The 23,710-nt window shown below is 41.8% G+C and overlaps 2 protein-coding genes across 7 annotated transcripts in view; both read right to left on the bottom strand.

Moving 5' to 3' along the window:
* The window catches only part of LOC115466322 (CD209 antigen-like protein B), a 351,731-nt gene that overhangs the window by 153,620 nt on the left and 174,401 nt on the right, over positions 1 to 23,710 (bottom strand). The window lies entirely within an intron of this gene.
* The window catches only part of LOC115466321 (zinc finger protein 182-like), a 34,127-nt gene that overhangs the window by 4,602 nt on the left and 5,815 nt on the right, over positions 1 to 23,710 (bottom strand). The window contains exons 2-5 of the mRNA XM_030197491.1: positions 16,971 to 17,097; positions 12,025 to 12,138; positions 10,439 to 10,552; positions 8,161 to 8,262 (exon numbers count right to left, since the gene is read on the bottom strand). Coding sequence (XP_030053351.1) covers positions 8,161 to 8,262; positions 10,439 to 10,552; positions 12,025 to 12,138; positions 16,971 to 17,097 — 457 coding nt within the window. The remainder of the gene's footprint in view (positions 1 to 8,160; positions 8,263 to 10,438; positions 10,553 to 12,024; positions 12,139 to 16,970; positions 17,098 to 23,710) is intronic.

Raw genomic sequence — 23,710 nt, 5'->3', positions numbered from 1 at the left:
AAATATATATATGATAAGCTCTACTGCAAGTTATTTCACATAAGTCTGACACTGGCCAGCATTTCGTTTCTGCTTCAGAGACTTGTGAAAGTCAATAGGTAGGAGCATTTTCTTTCAAAAACTCAAGGAGCTCTTCTCCACAATGCTCTCACTGATTTGACATAACTTCCTACTGCTGTCTCGCTGAGTATCCAGTGTATGATATATGATGTGTATTTTGAAAATTTAAAAGTACTTCACCGCCTTCTTTTATTCTTTTATATCTTGACAAGTACAAAATCTTCCAACATGTCTAAGTTCTCTCTAAACAGTGCCGAATTTCGATAACCGGCGTCCTCAGGAGCTAAGACTATGATAAAACCAACATATTCTCATTCAACATTTAAACTTGGTACTTGCAAAACAAACAAATATATATATCATTATTACAACAATTTAATAAACATTTCATACCTGTACTTGTTTACGAAACAAACTTGGACCAATTCGTGAGGCGTCTGAACTTGCCCTGGAAATGACGCCATTTATATACTTCACCCACATCCCAATGAAGCCCAATCTACTTCCTTGTTTAACCCTAACGGTTCCACTGTCTTCTACGTGTATATTAATTTTTGTTCTTTACACAATAAAAACTGCGATACATCCCTCACCCCCCCACTGCTGATATTAATTTGGAACAATACAACAAACGTTAAATCAGTAGACAAATGATTATGTTGGAGCCAATGCTGAACTAACGGCACTTCCATTTGATTTAAACGCAGGTTACTGAAACGTTGAGCTGTTCACAATTTAATAGGTCTCACAGTTTTTCCTATATATCATTTTCCACATGGACACAATATCCTAGATACCATATACTTAGAATTACAATCTGTTCTAGCTGGTCAATTGAAATTCCTTTCCTGAATGTGAGGCCTGTAATTTCTGTGTTTCTAAACAAAACTCACAATCTACGCACCACTCACATTTATAATGACCTACATTATTCTGATGTTTCATCTCTGCATACCTGCTCCCACTCAATAATTCACCCAAATTTTGATTCTTAGTGTAAGCAAACCTGGGTAATTCTCTAAATTGCGGATGCAAATTCTAAAATTCTCCAATATTTTTTCATAATAGTGCTCACTCTTCCTACTTGATTGAAAAAAGGAAGAACACATGCTCTAAGCGAATCTTTCGTGGGGGAGTGGGGGATGAAACAGCCATTCTCTCTGTGCCTTAACTGCACATTTGGAAGCTCTATTGACTACCATCCATTTTGGATATCCTCTCTGAAAAAACCTATGCTTTATGTTCAGTGCTTGAGATATAAATGTTGTTTGTTCTGTACATAAATGTTTTGAGTCGGAGGAACTGCCACACCGGTATACTCTCCTTAAGCTGTCTAGGGCAAAAACTTTGAAAATGTAACAGAGTATTTCTATCTGTTTCCTTACGATATGACTGAGTTATGAAACCTGTGGGACCACAAGAAATATTAATATCCCAAAAATTAATTGAATCTCTCCCAATAGCAGATGTAAATTTCATATTGGGATCACACTTATTCATACCTTCAATAAATTCCATCAACTTCCAGGTTTCACCACTTCATACTAAAAGCACATCCTATATAATAATTTGCACCTCCAACGTTCCATCACTGTCTGTCTGCCTGGGTTCGTAACATCTCATGACGTCAGCCAGCCTCCAGCGTTCCATTCCCCCTCACTGCCCCGCTCTCGTGTCAAAACATAATGACATCAGAGGGCGGAACAGTGAGAGGGAAGGGAACGCTGGAGGCGAGCTGACGTCAGGAGGAATGTTACAAACGGAACGGAAGCCAGCGCCAGCCAGCCAGCCAGAGAACGTTCAGGTACAAATCGAGGGGAGGACAGAATCACGGGACATCGAGGGGAGGGAGGAAGGGGAGGACAGGGCAGAGGAGAATTGATGGACATGGATGGGATGGGAGGACAGTAGAGGAGAGAATCGCAGGACATGGATGGGAGGGGAGGGGAGGGCAGGGGAGAGACAAAAAAAAATCGCTTACAAGAGAGCCTTTCTAGGGCCCGTTTCATTGTTGAGGAAACGGGCTGGGTTCCACTAGTCATAAATAAAATGTTTCCAAAGTTTTTATCTTTTCCTTAAAGGGGGAATCGACCACATATTGCTGCTCAAAATTGGCCATAAACAAACAAGCTACCGTGGGGGCAACTGTGGCCTCCATGGCCACTCTTTTAATTTGCAAATAAAATTTTTCCTCAAATTGAAAATAACTGGGTAGAAGAGCAAACCCATGAGTTGGTCTGAGTTTGTTTCGTAACAAGTACAGGCATGGAATGTTTATTAAATGGATGGTATCATGATTACATATGTGTTTGTTTTGCAAGTACTAAGGGGTCCTTTTACTAAGATGCGCTAAAAATTGGCCTGCGGTAGTATAGGCATGTGTTTTCGACATGCGCATATCCATTTTTCAGCACACCTTTTTTTAAAAATTTTGACCGAAAATGGATGTGTGGCAAAATAAAAATTGACGTGCGTCCATTTTGAGTCCGAGACCTTACTTACTGCCAGCCATTGACTTAGTGGTAAGGTCTCACGTATTAACCGGGCGGTAATGGTCTACACGCGTCAAATGCTTTTCACTGCTCGGTAGTGCCGTGCACCAGAAAATAGTGGACACGTGTCAGAAATGAAATTACCTCCCGGGCCACGTGGTAGCCGGGCTGTAACTCAGAATTAGCGCACGATGGGTATGCTTAGGCGCTTACGCAGCATAGTAAAAGAGCTCCTAAGTTTAAATGTTGCATGAGAATATGTTTGTTTTATCATAGTCTTACCTCCTGAAGACGCTAGTTATCGAAACACGGCACTGTGTAGAGAGCTTAGACATGTTACATAAGTACATAAGTATTGCTATACTGGGAAAGACCAAAGGTCCATCAAGCCCAGCATCCTGTTTCCAACAGTGGCCAATCCAGGTCACAAATACTGGCAAGATCCCCAAAAAGTACAAAGCATTCTATACTGCTTATCCCAAAAATAGTGGATTTTCCCCAAGTCCATTTAATAATGGTCTATGAACTTTTTCTTTAGGAAGCCGTCCAAACCTTTTTAAAACTCTGTTAAGCTAACCGCCTTTACCTCATTCTCTGGCAATGAATTCCAGAGTTTAATTACACAGAGTGAGAAAAGATTTTCTCTGATTCGTTTTAAATTTACTACATTGTAGCTTCATCGCATGCCCCCTAATCCTAGTATTTTTGGAAAGCGTAAACAGACGCTTCACATCTACCCGTTCCACTCTACTCATTATTTTATAGACCTCTATCATATCTCCCCTCAGCCGCCTTTTCTCCAAGCTGAAGAGCCCTAGCCTTTCCTGATAGGGAAGTCGTCCCATCCCCTTTATCATTTTTGTTGCCCTTCTCTGCACCTTTTCTAATTCCACTATATCTTTTTTTAGATACGGCAACCAGAATTGAACACAATATTCGAGGTGCGGTCGCACCAAGGTGCGATACAAAGGCATTATAATATCCTCATTTTTGTTTTCCACTCCTTTCCTAATAATGCCTAACATTCTATTTGCTTTCTTAGCTCGAGCAGCACACTGAGCAGAAGGTTTCAACATATCATCGACGACGACACCTAAATCCCTTTCTTGGTCTGAGACTCCTAACGTGGAACTTTGCATGACGTAGCTTTAATTCGGGTTCCTCTTTCCCACATGCATCACTTTGCACTTGCTCACATTAAACGTCATCTGCCATTTAGACGCCCAGTCTCTCAGTCTCATAAGGTCCTCTTGTAATTTTTCACAATCCTCCCGCGATTTAACGACTTTGAATAACTTTGTGTCATCAGCAAATTTTTTATTTAAACGGTTTTTATTGGCATTTCTGCATAATATGTCATTACATACTTTCATATAACACATTAAACAACAGCCCATTCTGCAACATGCCAGAGACCTGACTGGCCACCAGCCAACATTAACTTAATTACCTCACTAGCTGCTCCCATCTCTAGGTCACACCACAAAGAAAATGTTTCATTCAATGTGGAAACTTAAACGAGTAAAACCTTTCTTCCCGAGGGAAATATTCCATAACCTGGTACAATCAATGGTTCTAAGTCACCTAGACTACTGCAATGCAATCTATGTTGGATGCAAAGAACAAATCTTGAAGAAACTCCAAACTGCCCAAAACACCACAGCTAGACTCATATTTGGAAGAACGAAATACGAAAGTGCTAAGCCCTTATGAGAAAAACTACATTGGCTCCCAATCAAAGAGCGAATCGCGTTCAAAATCTGCACCCTGGTTCATAAAATTATTCATGGTGAGGCCCCAGCCTACATGGCAGACATTATAGACCTCCCAACCAGGAACACAAAAAGATCAGCACGCTCATACCTAAATCTCCACTACCCAAGCTGCAAAGGACTAAAATATAAAACAACCTATACATCCAGCTTCTCATATATAAGCACGCAACTATGGAATGCACTTCCAAATGTCACGAAAACAATGCACGACCTAACAAATGTCCGGAAATCGTTAAAAACCAACCTGTTCACAAAGGCATACCAGAAAGAACCAACCTAAACTCCTGAACTCTGCAACACAATCGAAACTCTTACCAGAACTGGACAAAATCTAACTCTCTCTCCTTGATCACTTAAAATACTCTGAAATCTATGAACATCAACACTAGACCACTCTGTATTTCTCTTACCGGAATTGGCGATCGCCATCACGGTACTATGTAAGCCACATTGAGCCTGCAAATAGGTGGGAAAATGTGGGATGCAAATGCTACAAATAAATAAATAAAATAAATGTATAAATATGTTAAAAAGCAGCGATCCCAGCACAGACCCCGGAGAACCCCACTAACTACCCTTCTCCATTGAGAATACTGACCATTTAACCCTTCTCTCTGTTTTCTATCTTTTAACCAGTTTTTAATCCACAATAGAACACTACCTCCTAGCCCACGTTGGAAGTTTTACTATTTGTCAAGATGTAAAAGAATAAAAGAACAGTTTGCAACCAGATATTACAGAAGACAATGAAGCTATCTTGAAATGAAGTGTAATAGAGCTCCAACACAAGTTTACATCAAGATTTGGAATGATTTGATTTATAAAGATTTGTGAGATGATTTCCACTTGACATACAACACCTTCTGAACTAAAATTTAATTTATATCTAGAACTTAACAGAGTGTGGACTTGTTTTGATGTAATCAGGATCTTTACCTGATTCAACTTGTATCTAGCAAGCTATGCAGAGACTGTTAATTGATAATTATAATAGCTATTAGGTAATAGGAGTCACACAAAGTTTATTTAGCATTTTGGGTTAAAGGATTTTATGTGTAGTATTTTTTTTCTATAATAAAGTTTTTGTATTTTAATATTGATTAAGAAGTAGTAGATTATTGTGATTCATTTTGTATATTGTGGTACCACTTTAATTAGATTGTGAACCCAATTGTTGGCAACGAATATGAAGGAGATAAAAATTTGCATCCACTACCTCCATTGTATGCATAATCTATCTCATATATGTTCACTGTAGGTATCCTGAAAACCTGACTGGCTGGGTGTGTCCTGAGGGTATATATACAGAATTCAGGTCTTCCAGACTCTTCTCATATGGATTTTGGTGCAAGACTCACACCAGTTTTGTGACCTTCCTCTGAAGGCCACGTTTCGGCTTGCGCCTGCTTCAGGGGCGTATGATGCTACATTAATGGGGAATGTCAAGTTTAATTGCTGCATAATCCATGTAGGAAAACCCGTTTGCTCAACAGATTTTCTGATCTACAGAAATTGACTAGCTTCTCATTGCTGGATGTTTGACATTTTGACAACCAAACTTGAGAATTCCCCATTAAGGTAACATCATATGTCCCTGAAGCAGACACAAGCCAAAATATGGAAGCGTTGGGCAGGTGATGTTTGTACCAGCAAATGAACTAAACATTACTAAAGACTTTTTACCATACTGTTTCGTTTTCTTGATTATTTCCAGTTCTATTTTGTGACTACAAAAATGACAGGGTGTGAAGGTACTTCACCAGCACAACTATGTATAAATGCAAATTTGTTTATTCATCTACTTATTATACCATATACATCTGTATATCAATTGACTTAAAACCACTCATCAGATCACACTGCACATCCTCACTTAACACACATTCTTACGCATCAAACTGTTTGTGAGTAGAAATTTTGGGTATAATTTGTGAGCAAAATGCTGATGCTGGCAAGAAATTAGCTAGCATGAAAGGGATGTATGTGTTTATGATAAAAGGAGGTTTTTATGACAATTGTATTTCAAATCACACAGATTCCTGATGACGCTCTTTAGTAGCGAATAGAGACCCCTGATGACACTTTTTGGGAGTGAAACACGGCACCGTGTAGGGTCATAAAAGATCAATACAAGTGATATGGGATATGATACAAGACCTATACAAGCCAGTTGGCGGGTTACAGCCACAAGTGCTATGATTGGTGAACATCGGAGAATACACGAAATTCTACAAAAAAATGAAGGAACTGCTTTATATGTGCCTAATTGAATCATTAGACCCACACCAGCTCCAGGAACATTTTTGCAGTGCATATGGATATGGGCGAATAACAAGAAGCGGTAACGCTAGATAAAGGGACATCACATGTACAGCATTGACTCTGTATGAACTCAATGTCTGGTGGGGTTTAGAACTACGAGAGTGTATTGATTCAATATTGCCTCAGTTTGTGGTGTAACCCGGTATGATACAAAACTGAAGATATAACAGTTGGCTGATAGTTTAAGAGAGTTGTGAACAGTTTGATGAGTAAGAACGTGTGTTAAGTGAGGATGAACAGTGTGATTTGATGAGTGGTTTTAAGCCAAATGATATACAGATGTATATGGTATGATAAGTAGACGAATAAACAAATTTGCATTTACACATACTTGTGTTGGTGAAGTACATTGTGACGCAATTTGCAACTATATTAGAATAGTTTCAACCTGAAGTTTTGATATTGTATGTTTGAGGGTCTGAAGGTACCATATTAGACTAACAAAACAGCAACAAACAAGAGAGCACACTCCGTAAGGAGCAAGAACAAGCAAAAAAAAAAAAACAGCAAAGTGGACGAAAAAGGCTGGAAATGTTTATTGCGATTCTTCAAAATGACTCGACACGGACCGTGTTTCGGCAACAGAGCCTACATTAGGAGTTTGTAGAGAGTGCATTAAACAATGTCTGGATGAATATTAGATCAAACACAATCAATCACATCCTTAAAAGAAATCCACGGTGTGTCAAAACAGTGGCATAACTTATTAATCAACACGCGCCAAAATGGAGATACCGCCCAACTACCGTGTGGCTTTTGCGGTAATTTCATTTTTGGCGCACATCCGATATTTTTTATTTTCGGGCACATGTAACAGATGCGCCCCAAATGGCATTTGGCTCACGTAGGTCATTACAACCCGGTTACCGAGTGAGTCTTTACCGTTAGGTTAATGGCTGGCGGTAAGGTCTCAGACCCAAAATGGACAAAACAGGCATTTTTTACAGGCGCGCTGAAAAATGTCTATAAGGTCTATAAGGTACCACTAGCTTTTGTCACTTTGCTACTCCAGACTGGATTTGCCACCAGGCTGCATGTCATAAGGAACAGGCCAATCCAGCCCTGGTTTTGCCCCACTGCATGCATGGATCTTTAGCTCTGCTTACGCAATGGATAAAATCCAAATTATAAATCTATGCATGGAATAGGGCAAAAAACAGAAGTGGGAAACCTACTGTTTATGACATGGAGCCGGATGGCAACTGTGTACTAGACTAACACTGCTACCCATATATGTAACCCACAGTATGACCTATCCATTTAAGATTATAGTAATCCTCCTTGAACCAAAATAACCTGTAACTTACCTACCTCTGGGTAACTGTAAGCCTTACTGAATCTACTAATAGGTGGGAAAATGTGGGGTACAAATGTAATATATTATTATTAATAATAATAATAATAGTAATACCCTTCTGGAAGCTTTCACCATTCCTATAAGAAATATCTGCATCATTATCCAAATTACCAGCTTTACTCCAAGCTACACTACCTGCTTCATGCAAATGTACCTGTAATTGGCAGGCTTCCTTCTTCCTTACATTCTTGGGGCTCACTCCTCAATCCATCTTGCTGAAACCGAATTAAAATGTCAGGTTTGATACTGGGGGAGCCTATGATGGGAAAAGATAGATTGCAATATGTTAGGAGAGTTAACCGGAGCCTGTACTGCAACACACGTTCAGAGGTTTGTTGTGTTATAGCCATTGCATCAGCGCTGAGCTAAGAAGAAGACTGCCACTGTGCTGATCATCATCAGAAATCTTTTCTAGTGATATAGTCATCATTTTAATTCAGGAGTCAAAAATAGGCCTGGCAAAGAGCCACAAGAAATTGCAAAGGAGACTTAAAGTGTGTATTCATTCATATGGAACTTTAGGAATGGCCCTGTTTTCTATTTTTATTATCTATATTTAATCTGTGATCCATTTAGTTATAGGCAGAATATAAATGGGCAAATACTTATGCATAAGTCATGGGCAATTTTAGGACTACAAATGACCAAAAATGCTATGACGCATGTATATTGAGGCTCCCCTCTAGCCCTCCCTCTCTCACCTGGTCCAGCACCCTCTCTCCGTCCCCTCCAAATTCAACATTTCTCCCTCCCTCTCTCTCCCTCCCCTCCAGCATCTCCCCTGCCTTTTCCAACCCCCACCCACTTCCCATAGCCCAGCCTCACAGATTTCAACAGGGGTTGAAACAGACTGCTCCATGTAATCCAAGCTAAATTATCAGATTCCAGCATGTGTGGATTATATATTTATCCCCCACTGATAAGTCTGTTATATTCACCACTCTCTCACGCTAAACACTGGCAAGTTCACTAAAGCAAAATAATCAAGAAAAATATTTTCACAAATCACTCACCCTTCCTTTCAATATTTCTCAGCACCCAACACACACCCCTGTTTTTCTTTTACCAACAACTCTTACCACACCAACCGTCTCAGCAAAAATTCCTCTTTGAACTTACTACTTGAGCCATCAGCCAATCAAATGGCTTTTAACTGTCTCCAGGCTTCCTAATAATTGTCATGAACACTTTCCTGCAGACATGCCCTTCTCTCAATGCACATGTTCAGCACAAACTTTTGACCAGCCAGAATATTTACAGATTTTAAACAATCACTACTATTTATTTTTCTGTCTCTCCAGTCTCACTTGCACACCTCCTCCAAACCTTTTCTCTTTAATTTGAACACTGTACAAGTTTACCCTGAGATAAAGGTTGTTCCTGCACCAGGACCATATACAGCACTGGGTCTATCCTGTAAAACAAATTTACTACAGCCAGAGTTTGTCGACTTTACTTCCGTGAAGCTAGCAAGAGTGCGCACTGATAAGAATGACCCATAGATAAGATGATCCTGGTTTATTGATAGGATTTTGAAGTCAACATTTCTTGACTTACACACAGGTATATATGGTAACCAGCCAATTACATAAACCCTAAATTCTAATATATTGCAAGAGAACTGACATAAACAAGGAGTGGATCTCATTACAACTAGGCCTAACTTTCACAGTGCATATTTTCTTAAAGTTCTGTTCTATTGGAAGCGTTGTTATAATTATCCTACTTTGAAGGAGGCAGCTTCAACACACATTGAGTTAAGTAGACGTTGTATATTGAAGTTTGTATAACAGACTGTGGGCCTCTTTTACAAAGCCACGCTACCGATTCCCGGTGCGGCAAATGAGAGGAAGCCCATTCAATTCCTATGGGCTTACTCTCATTTGCCGCGCAGGAATCGCTAGTGCGGCTTTGTAAAAGAAGCCCTGTGTGAGTTATTCTACAGGTTGGGGGATCTACATAAATTTTCTTTCTTCTGAATTCTTGTGTTTTGGCTTTTTTGTTTTCACACACTTGAATTATATATATCTTTTGAATCACATTTTTGTGGCCATATATACATATGTAGTAGTGGAGTTTTTTTTCTTTGATTGATAATTAGACAATTAAGCTCATTTTCAAAGCACTTAGCCTCCCAAAGTTCCATAGAAACCTATGGAACTTAGCCTCCCAAAGTGCTTTGAAAATATGCCTCAATGTCACCTTGGGATCGGGTAACCGACAAGGTTGTGGTACTAATGTTGTTCTGAGGTCTTTTTTTCTCCATTCTTTATATACTTGATGCATATGGTATTGGTTTTTAGTATGGGAGCAGGAGATCTTGAATTCTACATTTAATAGGCAACCAGTGTAAACTTTCCAAAACTGGAGAGATATTGAAGAGATTGGGACAGACCTGACAAAAATGTGTCTAGGAGAAGCGTTATACTTGCTTGTTACAGGAGGATGAATCTCTCCAGTCACTTCCGATTCAGGATGATAAATGAAGGGGAAATTTTCCTCTTGTGTAACGCTCAGCGAGAACACAGATGTTACAATTGGAAATTCTGTTGTAAGAAAACAAATATGTCTAAAAGGCTAAATCAAAGACTTGTTATTATGTTAGGAAATGGATTTTAAGGGGGTAATTTTGTAAACTTTTCCACACATAGACCCCTTAATTCTATAAAAGCTGCCAAAATTTGGGCGTGCGTGTAATTTTACTGAATAATGAGCCAATTAGTGACAATAATTAGCTTTTTAACAAGCAACTGTTGGCACTAATTAAATTTAATTTGCATTTACGCGTGTAAATTTAGGCCTAAAGTTTACACATAACCTTAAAACGGGGGTGTGGAAATGGGAGGGGCGTGGGCATAAAATTAACATGCGCTGTTATAGAATAATGTTGTTACAGAATAATGGGGATACACGCCTAATGTAGGCGCACACATTTGTACCACGTCTCAGATGGTGCAAATGGCTACGCCTAAAGTTAGGTGCAACTCCCAGGCGTAAGCGCTATTCTATAAACTGCACCTAACTTTAGGTGTGGCTTATAGAGTAGCGCTTTTTTTTTTTTTTTGAGTCATATATAGAATCTAGCCCAAAATGGTTTTGATAAAACTACTCCACAGGTTATGTGAGTAAAAGTATGCATGGCATCAAGGCATGTACTTGTACGCAGCTTGCATGCAGGCGTGTTCTTGGACAGGGTGGAACTGTGATTTATGTATGTAGTTTATATCTTACATGTTTTCAATTACCTCTCTACCCAAGCAGGCGAAAATTTCCACAGATTCAATCTAGCTTTAATTTCTGTTGCTTTATCCCTGGTATTTTATAAAGCAGTGGCGTAGCTACCAGTGAACCTGGATGCTCTCTCCCATCTTTCCTCCACGGTGTTCCAGCATTTGCCCTCTTGTGTCTGAACCCCCATCCTTCCCCGGTGTACCGTACAAGTGCACCCTGCACCTGCGGCGGCCCCGCAGGCTTCCATCTGCCGCATTCTCCCAAACAGGAAATAGGCGATGACATCAGCGAGGGTGGTACGCATCAGATGGAAGCCTCTGGGGCTGGCGTAAGCTGCAAATATGAATTGCTGTAGGCACCAGGGTCACCTGTAAGGTACAACGGGGAGAGACGGGGTTCAGAGACAGGACGGCAGATACCGGGACACCGTGGAGCAGCAAGGAGAGAGATGTTGGATGTGAGGTAGGCAAAAAAAAAAAAACCCTGTAATTTTTAAAAATATCTCCAGGAAGATGGGGGAGTGGGGGTGTGGCAGTATAGAAAGGGTCCATCCAAGTTAACTCTGGGCCCATCCAAAATACTGGGTCTGGCTATGCCACTGTTATAAAGACACATAAACATTTCTCTCTCTTTATCAAATAGGCTAGAAATAGCTCCCTACATAACCTTCACACATAAGCAATCTGTTATGTAATAAGGTCCCCATGTTTTTAAACATTTGTTGTTAATGTTTCATCTTTTGTGATCAGAAAACATAAAACCATTCAGATCTCAAATATTTCCTTACTCATGGTGGAATCATTCATGTCTTCTTTCTCCTCCCAGTCATAGTGTTGAGTGAAATATTTCTCATCTTCTTTTTTAATCTTGAATATAACATCAGGATTAACAATGGAATAACCTATCAATAAAACCAGCAAAACTGCATTTTAAATTTGTACTTGTAAAATCCATGGAGGTCTCATCCATTTCCTTTTCTGATGAAGCAGTGCATATTCATGGGGCCCGATATTCAGGCCACAGGAGTTAGCCGGGCTGACTCCTGCAGTTGGCACTGAGCCTGGAAACAGTTCATGTGACCGAATCTACGCGCATCCACTTACGCCAACAAAAAGCTGGCCTAAATGTCTGCGCGAAGATTTATGCACACTGGCCAATATTTTATAACAACATATGTAGATTTTGGAATGCCCACAAAACACCCATTTCCAGACCCCTAAGCACTGTCCCTTTTTGCCTGTGCACATTAGAATTTAGGTGCACTACACTACAGAATATGCTTAGCAATGTACACGTGTAAATTCTAATTTTTGCCAATTAGTGCCAATTAGTGCTGACTGGGAATATTCAGTGTGAGATAACTGGATATCCCTTGCTGAATATAAACTTCCTTTAGCCTCTAGATAATTATATATGTATATCTCAAGTCTTGCGTTATCTTTTCTCAGACCAGTGGCGTAACCACACGTGGGCCAGGGCCCACCCACTTTGGACTCAAGCCCACCCATTGTGACACTCTTGCAATGGTTGGTGGGGATCCCCAAACCTTGCCAGCTGAAGATTTTCTCTCCTTGGGCAGGCAGCACTCTTCCAAATGTCAGCTAGCAGCATTTGCCTTGAGCTGACGCAGAGACCGGCCCTTCTGCACATGCTCAGTTTTCACAAATGCAAAGCACTGAGCATGCACAGCCTGCCGGCAACAGTATCAGTTTGAGGCAAGTGCTGCCAGTTGCCTTTTGGAAGAGTGCTGGCTGCTCAAGGAGGAGGAGGAAATCTTCAGCTGGCAGGGTTTGAGGATCCCTGCCAGCTCAAGTATTTAATATTTGGGGTTTGTAGGCAGGGAGAGGTGGAGAGAGAAGCAAACCGGAGGGGGCCCGAGGGGGGCAAATTCCATGACCACCCAAAATTAGCCATGTGGCTACGCCCCTGTCTCAGATGTTCTTAATAAGAAACTGTGCCTCCTTCTTGTCAGGAGTTCTCATATGTTTACTGAAAATATTGGCATCTGCAATGGCTTCACGTAGGAGGATTATGAATAAGAAGGACTAAGTTTTATTCTTATTCATGTATCACACCACAAGCATCTCTTCTCACCGTGTTTTATGGGGTCTTTTACTAAGCAGGTGCTAAAAACAGGCACACATAAAACAGAAATACATATAAATATAATTAATGCTAGCTGCCTTAGTAAAAGACCCCCTTAATGAAAGCACACACCATCAACCCAATATTCAGTGCTATTTAACTGGCTAGGAACGGATCCTGGCCAGTTAAATAGCACTTAACCGGCTATCCGCAAATATTCAGCGGGAGATAGCTGGTTATTTCCCACAGAACGCCTTTGGCTGAAATCCCGTGCCCATGCTGACTTCATACATTTCAAATTCTTGCTGACCTCCTTCCAGTCTGCTCTTTTACTTGGCAAACAGGACTATTACATCCAGTTGACAAATTCTCTTGGCTCAAACCCTGGACGTCTCTTTGCCACACTGAACTCTCTCCTCAAAGTGCCTTCACCTCCAACATCCCCTTCACTTTCCTCCTAGACTCTGGCTGAGTACTTTCATGATAAGATTCACAAGATTAAACTTGAATTATCAACCAGGTCACCTCCAACTCTCCTTCCCTTAGTCCATTCTCTCAACCCTCCAACCCATGCCTCCTTTTCTTCCTTTTCTGAAATCACTGAAGAGGAAACTGCACATCTTCTTTCCTCCTCGAAACTAACTACCTGTTCCTCTGATCCTATTCCCACCCATCTACTTAGCACTATCTCTCCTACTGTCATCCCTTTTATCTGTCATATCCTCAATCTTTCACTGTCCACTGCGACTGTTCCCGATGCCTTCAAACATGCCGTAGTTACACCACTCCTTAAAAAACCTTCATTGGATCCTACATGTCCTTCCAACTATCGCCCCATCTCCCTCCTCCCTTTCCTATCCAAGATACTTGAGCGTGCTGTTCACCACCGTTGCCTTGACTTTCTTTCATCTCAAGCTATTCTTGATCCACTTCAATCTGGCTTTCGCCCCCTTCATTCAACTGAAACAGCGCTTGCTAAAGTCTCCAATGATCTGTTCCTGGCCAGATCCAAAGGTCTCTATTCTATACTCATCCTTCTCGATCTATCTGCTGTTTTTGACACTGCTGATCACAGCCTACTCCTTGATACGCTGTCCTCACTTGGATTTCAGGGCTCTGTTCTTTCCTGGTTTTCTTCTTATCTCTCCCAGCGTACCTTTAGTGTATATTCTAGTGGATCCTCCTCTACTTCTATCCCACTATCAGTTGGTGTACCTCAGGGATCTGTCCTGGGACCTCTTCTTTTCTCCATCTATACTTCTTCCCTTGGTACTCTGATCTCATCCCATGGTTTTCAGTATCATCTTTACGCAGATGACTCCCAGATCTACCTTTCCACACCAGAAATCTCAGCCGAAATCAAGGCCAAAGTATCAGCCTGCCTGTCTGACATAGCTGCCTGGATGTCTCAACGCCATCTGAAACTAAACATGACCAAGACTGAGCTTCTCATCTTTCTCCCTAAACCAACCTCTCCTCCTCCCCCATTCTCTATTTCTGTGGATAACACTCTCATCCTTCCTGTCTCATCAGCTCGTAACCTTGGGGTCATATTCGACTCCTTCCTCTCCTTCTGTGCACATATTCAGCAGACTGCTAAAACCTGTCATTTCTCTATATCAGCAAAATTCGCCCTTTCCTTTCTGAGCACACTACCAGAACCCTCATCCACACTCTTATCACCTCTCGCTTAGATTATTGCAACTTGCTTCTCATAGGTCACCCACTTAGCCATCTCTCTCCTCTTCAATCTGTTCAAACTCCTGCTGCACGACTAATATTCCGCCAGTGTCGTTATGCTCATATTAGCCCTCTCCTCAAGTCACTTCACTGGCTTCCTATCCGTTTCCACATACAGTTCAAACTCCTCTTATTGACCTATAAGTGCATTCACTCTGCAGCTCCTCAGTATCTCTCCACTCTCATCTCTCCCTACATTCCTCCCAGGGATCTCTGTTCACTGGGTAAATCTCTCTTATCTGCACCCTTCTCCTCCACTGCTAACTCCAGACTCCGTTCCTTTTATCTTGCTGCACCATATGCCTAGAATAGACTTCCTGAGCCGGTACGTCAAGCTCCATCTCTGGCAGTCTTCAAATGTAAGCTAAAAGCCCACCTTTTTGATGCAGCATTTAACTCCTAACCCTTATTCACCATCCTCACTTTAATATTCCCTTATCGCTTGTTTGTCCTGTTTGTCTGTCCTAATTAGATTGTAAGCTCTGTCGAGCAAGAACTGTCTCTTCATGTTCAAGTGTACAGTGCTGCGTACGTCTAGTAGCGCTTTAGAAATGATAAATAGTAGTAGTAGTAGTAAAAATATTCATGGTCAACGCTCAGTGGATTGCGGCTATATCGCCAGGTTGGCGTTGAAAGTGGAAATTCAACAGTAGCTGGTATCCGGGTACTGATGCTGCATATCCAGTTTCACTCCCCCACCCCCCCCCCCCCCCCGCCAAAAAAAAAAGTATTTTCAATACAAAATGTAACACTGCAAATCTGACAGTCGGATTTGAAACATAAGTATTATGTATACGGTTAATTATACAACAGCAACAATGAGTAACTGAAAAACCGCTTCGTAAACTAAGCTTATATTTATATTATAAATTAAATTAATGAGGATGTATACCCAGGATGTTGCAGTAATCAATGGCAAATTAATATACAGGACATTGTCACAGATTGTCACAACTGGTTATCTAGAGATAGCCATACATTCCTGGAGTGTAGAAAGTTATGAAAGCGAATGGAGTTAACAGATTCATATTTCTGGAACGCAGAAAGCTGGGACCACCATTCAAAGAAACTGAGTTTTGAATTGTCTTTTCAGTGAAGGATAACCATATAAGATGCTGTAGCCAGCATAATATTAAATAGCGTAGGGCCTCTTTTATCAAGCCGCATTCAAAGTGAATGGGCTCTGTCAGCATTGCTGCACCGGGGACCGCTAGCACGGTTTGATAGAAGAGGCCTTTAGGGACCCTTTTCCAAAGGCGCGCCAAAAACTGACCTGCGGCAGTGTGGCCATGTGTTTTTGATCTGTGCCAAACCCTTATTGTACTGCATCTGGAAAAAAGGGATTTTTTTTTTTTATGGGCTGGAAAATGGATGTGCGGCAAAATAAAAACCACTGCGCGTCCCTTTTCAGCCTGAGACCTTACCGCCACCCGTTGACTTAGCAGTAAAGTCTCACGTGCTACCTGGCAGTACACATGCAGCGGGCCAACTGCCGTTTACCATGGGTAGGCGCCCCGTGGTAGAAAATAGAAAATATTTTCTACCGTATGTATTCGTCACGCACCGAATTCAGAATTACCGCCCGGGGCACATGGTAGCCGGGTGGTAATGATGACTTGGTGCACGCTGGATGTGCGTAGGCCTTTATGCGCCTTTGTAAAAGGGTCCCTTAGTGAATTGTTCTGGGATGATGAGGTCAAGGCTTGAGGAGCGTACGATAATGATGCTATAATATACAAGTAGGTTTCACCACTGAACTAACATCCTTAATTCTGTCCCATACTCCATTCCACTGCAGTTAAATATTGGGCCATACATCTCCATGGAATCTGGAACCAGTGCTGATAAAATGGCACTACACGTTCGGTAATATGCCTGAGTAACAGATGATAGAGAACGCACATTTACCTTGTGACATCAGAAAGTTGTGAATCTCCTTGATGATCTTCTTGTACAGATTCTTCTGCCATTCTCCCAGAATGTCCCACTCCACTTCCCAGAAATAAGCAGCAACATCGCTGAATGTGACCGATGCCTGAAACAACAAGGACACCCTCAGACCCTCTTTTCCCAGCTTCATTATAATGTGTATGGGATAAACTTTATAATATTGGCCTCTGTCACTGAGATCAGCTCTCCAGGAGATTATAATATGAAGAGATTTATGGTGTGTTAAATATCCAGTAGTTTGTACAGATTGCCTGGCTCTGGATTCCAGAAAAAAAAATGGAAATGTTAGGTGCTGGCTGTTTCAGTAGTTGGAAGGAGGAAGAGGAGCAAGTATTGGCACATGTGGGTATAAGGTATCAGCCTGTACAAACAGAATGAAGGAAGAGGCAGCAACAGCTGAACAGATGAGAGGAATACAGGCTGATGGGTCAGCATACATGTTATTTCTGAATTTGTCTAAAAAGAGAATAAGCTAGGTTATTTTAGTGAATTTACCCCTCCCCTCAACTCTCACCACCCAAAGCATTTTACTTGATTTCTAGACTGCTATTCTAATTAAGAGGACAAGAGAAAAATTATTCACATTTACTCACTGTTTCTGTATGTTGGATGTATGACCAGACTTGCAGAAGTTCAGCCTGTTCCATTAGCTGGCCTTCAAATTTTATTAGGAGAAGGGTTTTTACCAGGACTTTACCAAGCTATAGTTTCATCCATTGCAACTTGCCCACTGGTACGCCTCACCCCAGCTGTTTTGCTATAGCTACAGAGGAGCCAGTGGACTGGGAGTAATTTTTGCCTCTCTCCATATCTGTGTCCTGTACCAAAGGCTATGCACCACCGCCTGCATAGCTTTTGGTAGTGTTATATATTAGCATCATAGGGCCTGTTGTAGGTACTCAGTCCTGTTATAGTGTGATAGACTTTCCATGTTGTCTCGCTCCTTTTCGCTCTGATCCCACTGAGGTATGTAGATGAGTTCTGGCCTTGTACAGTGGTGGAAATAAGTATTTGATCCCTTGCTGATTTTGTAAGTTTGCCCACTGACAAAGACATGAGCAGCCCATAATTGAAGGGTAGGTTATTGGTAACAGTGAGAGATAGCACATCACAAATTAAATCCGGAAAATCACATTGTGGAAAGTATATGAATTTATTTGCATTCTGCAGAGGGAAATAAGTATTTGATCCCCCACCAACCAGTAAGAGATCTGGCCCCTACAGACCAGGTAGATGCTCCAAATCAACTCGTTACCTGCATGACAGACAGCTGTCGGCAATGGTCACCTGTATGAAAGACACCTGTCCACAGACTCAGTGAATCAGTCAGACTCTAACCTCTACAAAATGGCCAAGAGCAAGGAGCTGTCTAAGGATGTCAGGGACAAGATCATACACCTGCACAAGGCTGGAATGGGCTACAAAACCATCAGTAAGACGCTGGGCGAGAAGGAGACAACTGTTGGTGCCATAGTAAGAAAATGGAAGAAGTACAAAATGACTGTCAATCGACAAAGATCTGGGGCTCCACGCAAAATCTCACCTCGTGGGGTATCCTTGATCATGAGGAAAGTTAGAAATCAGCCTACAACTACAAGGGGGGAACTTGTCAATGATCTCAAGGCAGCTGGGACCACTGTCACCACGAAAACCATTGGTAACACATTACGACATAACGGATTGCAATCCTGCAGTGCCCGCAAGGTCCCCCTGCTCCGGAAGGCACATGTGACGGCCCGTCTGAAGTTTGCCAGTGAACACCTGGATGATGCCGAGAGTGATTGGGAGAAGGTGCTGTGGTCAGATGAGACAAAAATTGAGCTCTTTGGCATGAACTCAACTCGCCGTGTTTGGAGGAAGAGAAATGCTGCCTATGACCCAAAGAACACCGTCCCCACTGTCAAGCATGGAGGTGGAAATGTTATGTTTTGGGGGTGTTTCTCTGCTAAGGGCACAGGACTACTTCACCGCATCAATGGGAGAATGGATGGGGCCATGTACCGTACAATTCTGAGTGACAACCTCCTTCCCTCCGCCAGGGCCTTAAAAATGGGTCGTGGCTGGGTCTTCCAGCACGACAATGACCCAAAACATACAGCCAAGGCAACAAAGGAGTGGCTCAGGAAGAAGCACATTAGGGTCATGGAGTGGCCTAGCCAGTCACCAGACCTTAATCCCATTGAAAACTTATGGAGGGAGCTGAAGCTGCGAGTTGCCAAGCGACAGCCCAGAACTCTTAATGATTTAGAGATGATCTGCAAAGAGGAGTGGACCAAAATTCCTCCTGACATGTGTGCAAACCTCATCATCAACTACAGAAGACGTCTGACCGCTGTGCTTGCCAACAAGGGTTTTGCCACCAAGTATTAGGTCTTGTTTGCCAGAGGGATTAAATACTTATTTCCCTCTGCAGAATGCAAATAAATTCATATACTTTCCACAATGTGATTTTCCGGATTTAATTTGTGATGTGCTATCTCTCACTGTTACCAATAACCTACCCTTCAATTATGGGCTGCTCATGTCTTTGTCAGTGGGCAAACTTACAAAATCAGCAAGGGATCAAATACTTATTTCCACCACTGTAAGTGTCTTCAGCCTGTTTCTGTGCTGATGTTTCAGGCCTGTAGTGCTCCAGTCCCTTGGACTCTTCAAAGCACTCTGTACTAAATTGGTCCTTTTGTACTAAATTGTTGCCTTGTAGCTTCATGCATGTGCAATTCATAATAAAAATAATTTTTAAAAAAAGTTGCCAGAAAATGTAATGACAGCAGCTGGCCTTACGGAGTTTAAAGGGGGTTTGGACAGATTCCTGAGGGAAAAGTCCATTGAACATTATTAAAAATTATTATTATTATTATTTTTTTTTGGGGGGGGGGGGGGGGTTGCCGGGTTCTTGAAGCCTGGACTGGCCGCTGTCGGAGACAGGATGCTGGGCTTGATGGACCATTAGTCTTTTCCCAGTATGGCGGTTCTTATGTTCTTTTTTTTTTTTTTTTTTTTTTTTTTATTTATCACTTTTTACAGTTTAATTCAAGTACAATTCTTGAAATCAGCAAAGATGACTATTAGTCATTTATAATATAAAGGAAATACTTAGAACAATCTAGATTAAGCAAAATCATGATCTATTTCTCATCTTTAGTCCACAATATAGAGGCAATACTAAACTATACATCAGGAAAATTATATTAATATCAACTAAGGAAAAGGTGGCAAAGCAGACGATCCAAGTGTTAAACTTTACGGTGTAGAAGTTACAGTGGTGGAAATAAGTATTTGATCCCTTGCTGATTTTGTAAGTTTGCCCACTGACAAAGACATGAGCAGCCCATAATTGAAGGGTAGGTTATTGGTAACAGTGAGAGATAGCACATCACAAATTAAATCCGGAAAATCACATTGTGGAAAGTATATGAATTTATTTGCATTCTGCAGAGGGAAATAAGTATTTGATCCCCCACCAACCAGTAAGAGATCTGGCCCCTACAGACCAGGTAGATGCTCCAAATCAACTCGTTACCTGCATGACAGACAGCTGTCGGCAATGGTCACCTGTATGAAAGACACCTGTCCACAGACTCAGTGAATCAGTCAGACTCTAACCTCTACAAAATGGCCAAGAGCAAGGAGCTGTCTAAGGATGTCAGGGACAAGATCATACACCTGCACAAGGCTGGAATGGGCTACAAAACCATCAGTAAGACGCTGGGCGAGAAGGAGACAACTGTTGGTGCCATAGTAAGAAAATGGAAGAAGTACAAAATGACTGTCAATCGACAAAGATCTGGGGCTCCACGCAAAATCTCACCTCGTGGGGTATCCTTGATCATGAGGAAGGTTAGAAATCAGCCTACAACTACAAGGGGGGAACTTGTCAATGATCTCAAGGCAGCTGGGACCACTGTCACCACGAAAACCATTGGTAACACATTACGACATAACGGATTGCAATCCTGCAGTGCCCGCAAGGTCCCCCTGCTCCGGAAGGCACATGTGACGGCCCGTCTGAAGTTTGCCAGTGAACACCTGGATGATGCCGAGAGTGATTGGGAGAAGGTGCTGTGGTCAGATGAGACAAAAATTGAGCTCTTTGGCATGAACTCAACTCGCCGTGTTTGGAGGAAGAGAAATGCTGCCTATGACCCAAAGAACACCGTCCCCACTGTCAAGCATGGAGGTGGAAATGTTATGTTTTGGGGGTGTTTCTCTGCTAAGGGCACAGGACTACTTCACCGCATCAATGGGAGAATGGATGGGGCCATGTACCGTACAATTCTGAGTGACAACCTCCTTCCCTCCGCCAGGGCCTTAAAAATGGGTCGTGGCTGGGTCTTCCAGCACGACAATGACCCAAAACATACAGCCAAGGCAACAAAGGAGTGGCTCAGGAAGAAGCACATTAGGGTCATGGAGTGGCCTAGCCAGTCACCAGACCTTAATCCCATTGAAAACTTATGGAGGGAGCTGAAGCTGCGAGTTGCCAAGCGACAGCCCAGAACTCTTAATGATTTAGAGATGATCTGCAAAGAGGAGTGGACCAAAATTCCTCCTGACATGTGTGCAAACCTCATCATCAACTACAGAAGACGTCTGACCGCTGTGCTTGCCAACAAGGGTTTTGCCACCAAGTATTAGGTCTTGTTTGCCAGAGGGATTAAATACTTATTTCCCTCTGCAGAATGCAAATAAATTCATATACTTTCCACAATGTGATTTTCCGGATTTAATTTGTGATGTGCTATCTCTCACTGTTACCAATAACCTACCCTTCAATTATGGGCTGCTCATGTCTTTGTCAGTGGGCAAACTTACAAAATCAGCAAGGGATCAAATACTTATTTCCACCACTGTATTACAGGTCCTGGTAGCGAGACGGGTGAGCCAGCTAACTTGGATTCCAAAAAAGAGTTCAATTGTTTAGAATCATAAAATATATATTTAACAGAATTTAACTTTATAACACATTTGCATGGAAAGTTTAACCAAAACAACGCGCCCAATTGCAATGCTTTTGGGCGAAGTTTAAGAAATTCCTGTCTTTTCTTCTGCGTTACCTTTGAGACATCTGGATACATTCTTATTTCATAACCTAGGAAATTCTGTTCTCTATGTAGAAAATATTGCTTTAGTATCCAGTCTCTGTCAGGTTGTAGAATAAATGTAACTTTGAGTGTTGCTGCCGTAAGACCCGCCATATCATCTTCTATCATTTGTGTCAAGTTTACATCCCCAGTTTCTGCTGGGGGTATTACTCTTTCTACTTGCTCAGAATCTCTCTTCAAAAAAGGTGTTACATAAAATATCTTTGAAATAGGTGGATATGACTGTTCGGGTACTTTCAATACTTCTGTGAGATATTTTTTAAAGGTAATAAGAGGTGATATTGACAGCTGCTTTGGAAAATTTAACAGTCTAAGAGTGTTTGAACGTTGATAGTTTTCAAGCATTTCAACCTTATTTTGTAAATACAAATTTTCCTTAATCAGGTTAACTTGCAGCTGTTGGCAGCATTGTATAGCTTTAGAATTATTTTCATTGTCTTTGCTCAGTTTCCATCTTTTGATCCAAAGAAGGCAGTTTTCCAGACAAGGACTCAATCTGTTGATTAACAAATGTGAGTTTCAAGCCAAAAGAAGCTTCTAGACAAACTAGAGCTTCCCAAATTGATTCTAAGGTTATCTCCTTTGGTTTTTGGGGTAATAAGGACTTACTTGGTAAGCCTGAAACAATTGGATTCTTCGGTAGCTGGCTCCCTCCTGTCGCCAGGTTTTCTCCAGAGACACTCTCCCCTTGTTCACCCGCTAATACAGTTGCGGAGACCATCGGCGTCTGTGATCCCATAGCAGCACCTGTGCCAGGACACCCCGTCGACGTCCGAGCGTCCTGAGTTGCTTCCAGGGTTTCCGCCGGCATCGGGGGAGGATTACGCTCTTCGGGGCTCCATGATGTTTCAGCTTCAAGCCGCGAAGATGGGAGACCTCTCTCCACGTTCATCGGCAGCGAGGGCGATGCTCCCAAAATCACACTCGGTACCATGAAGCGGTCCAAAATTCCAAGAGAGGGCATAGATCGCACCGCCGGGCAGGTGCGTTGTCTGCCTCTTCTTTTGGGCATCAGGAAATCGAAATTCAAGGTAAATTGGAATATAAGACAAGAGCTACTTCACTTGCGACTTACTCAGCCGCCATTTTGCCTCCGCGGTTCTTATGTTCTTAATTATGTATTCAAATAACAGAAGAGAGTAAGCCTCCTTATCAATAGATAGACTGGTGTTCCTTTGTAGGTCACTGACAAACATAATACCAAATCGATTTGAAAGTCTATGCCTTAGATTAAGCAACCCTACTCCCTCAGCATAATGAACAACTCAATAATATTTAGATGCAGACAGCAGTTCAGTAACAAGAAAGGGCCTATTCAGTGTTTTATACCGAGTGCCATATGTACGATTATGTACCAGCTGATGAGAGGCCATATGTGTGCACTCAATGCAAAGAGCTTCTGGATCTCAGAGAACAAGCCCAACCTCTGAAAGCTAGAGTAGCAAACTTGGAGGATCTCAGGCACAGAAAGATATAGAGAAGATCTTGCTGCCTTGAAAGAGAAGAGTCACCCGTAAAATCATTATCTTGGCATAGCAAATTATATTCCTGTAGCTAGAAACTGCATTCTAGTTTATGCAGTACCCTTTCTCA

Source organism: Microcaecilia unicolor, chromosome 3, assembly GCF_901765095.1.
Source record: "Microcaecilia unicolor chromosome 3, aMicUni1.1, whole genome shotgun sequence".
Classification (NCBI taxonomy): Eukaryota; Metazoa; Chordata; class Amphibia; order Gymnophiona; family Siphonopidae; genus Microcaecilia; species Microcaecilia unicolor.
The sequence above is the reverse complement of the archived record's forward strand: the minus strand, read 5'-3'. Positions and strand labels throughout refer to the sequence as shown.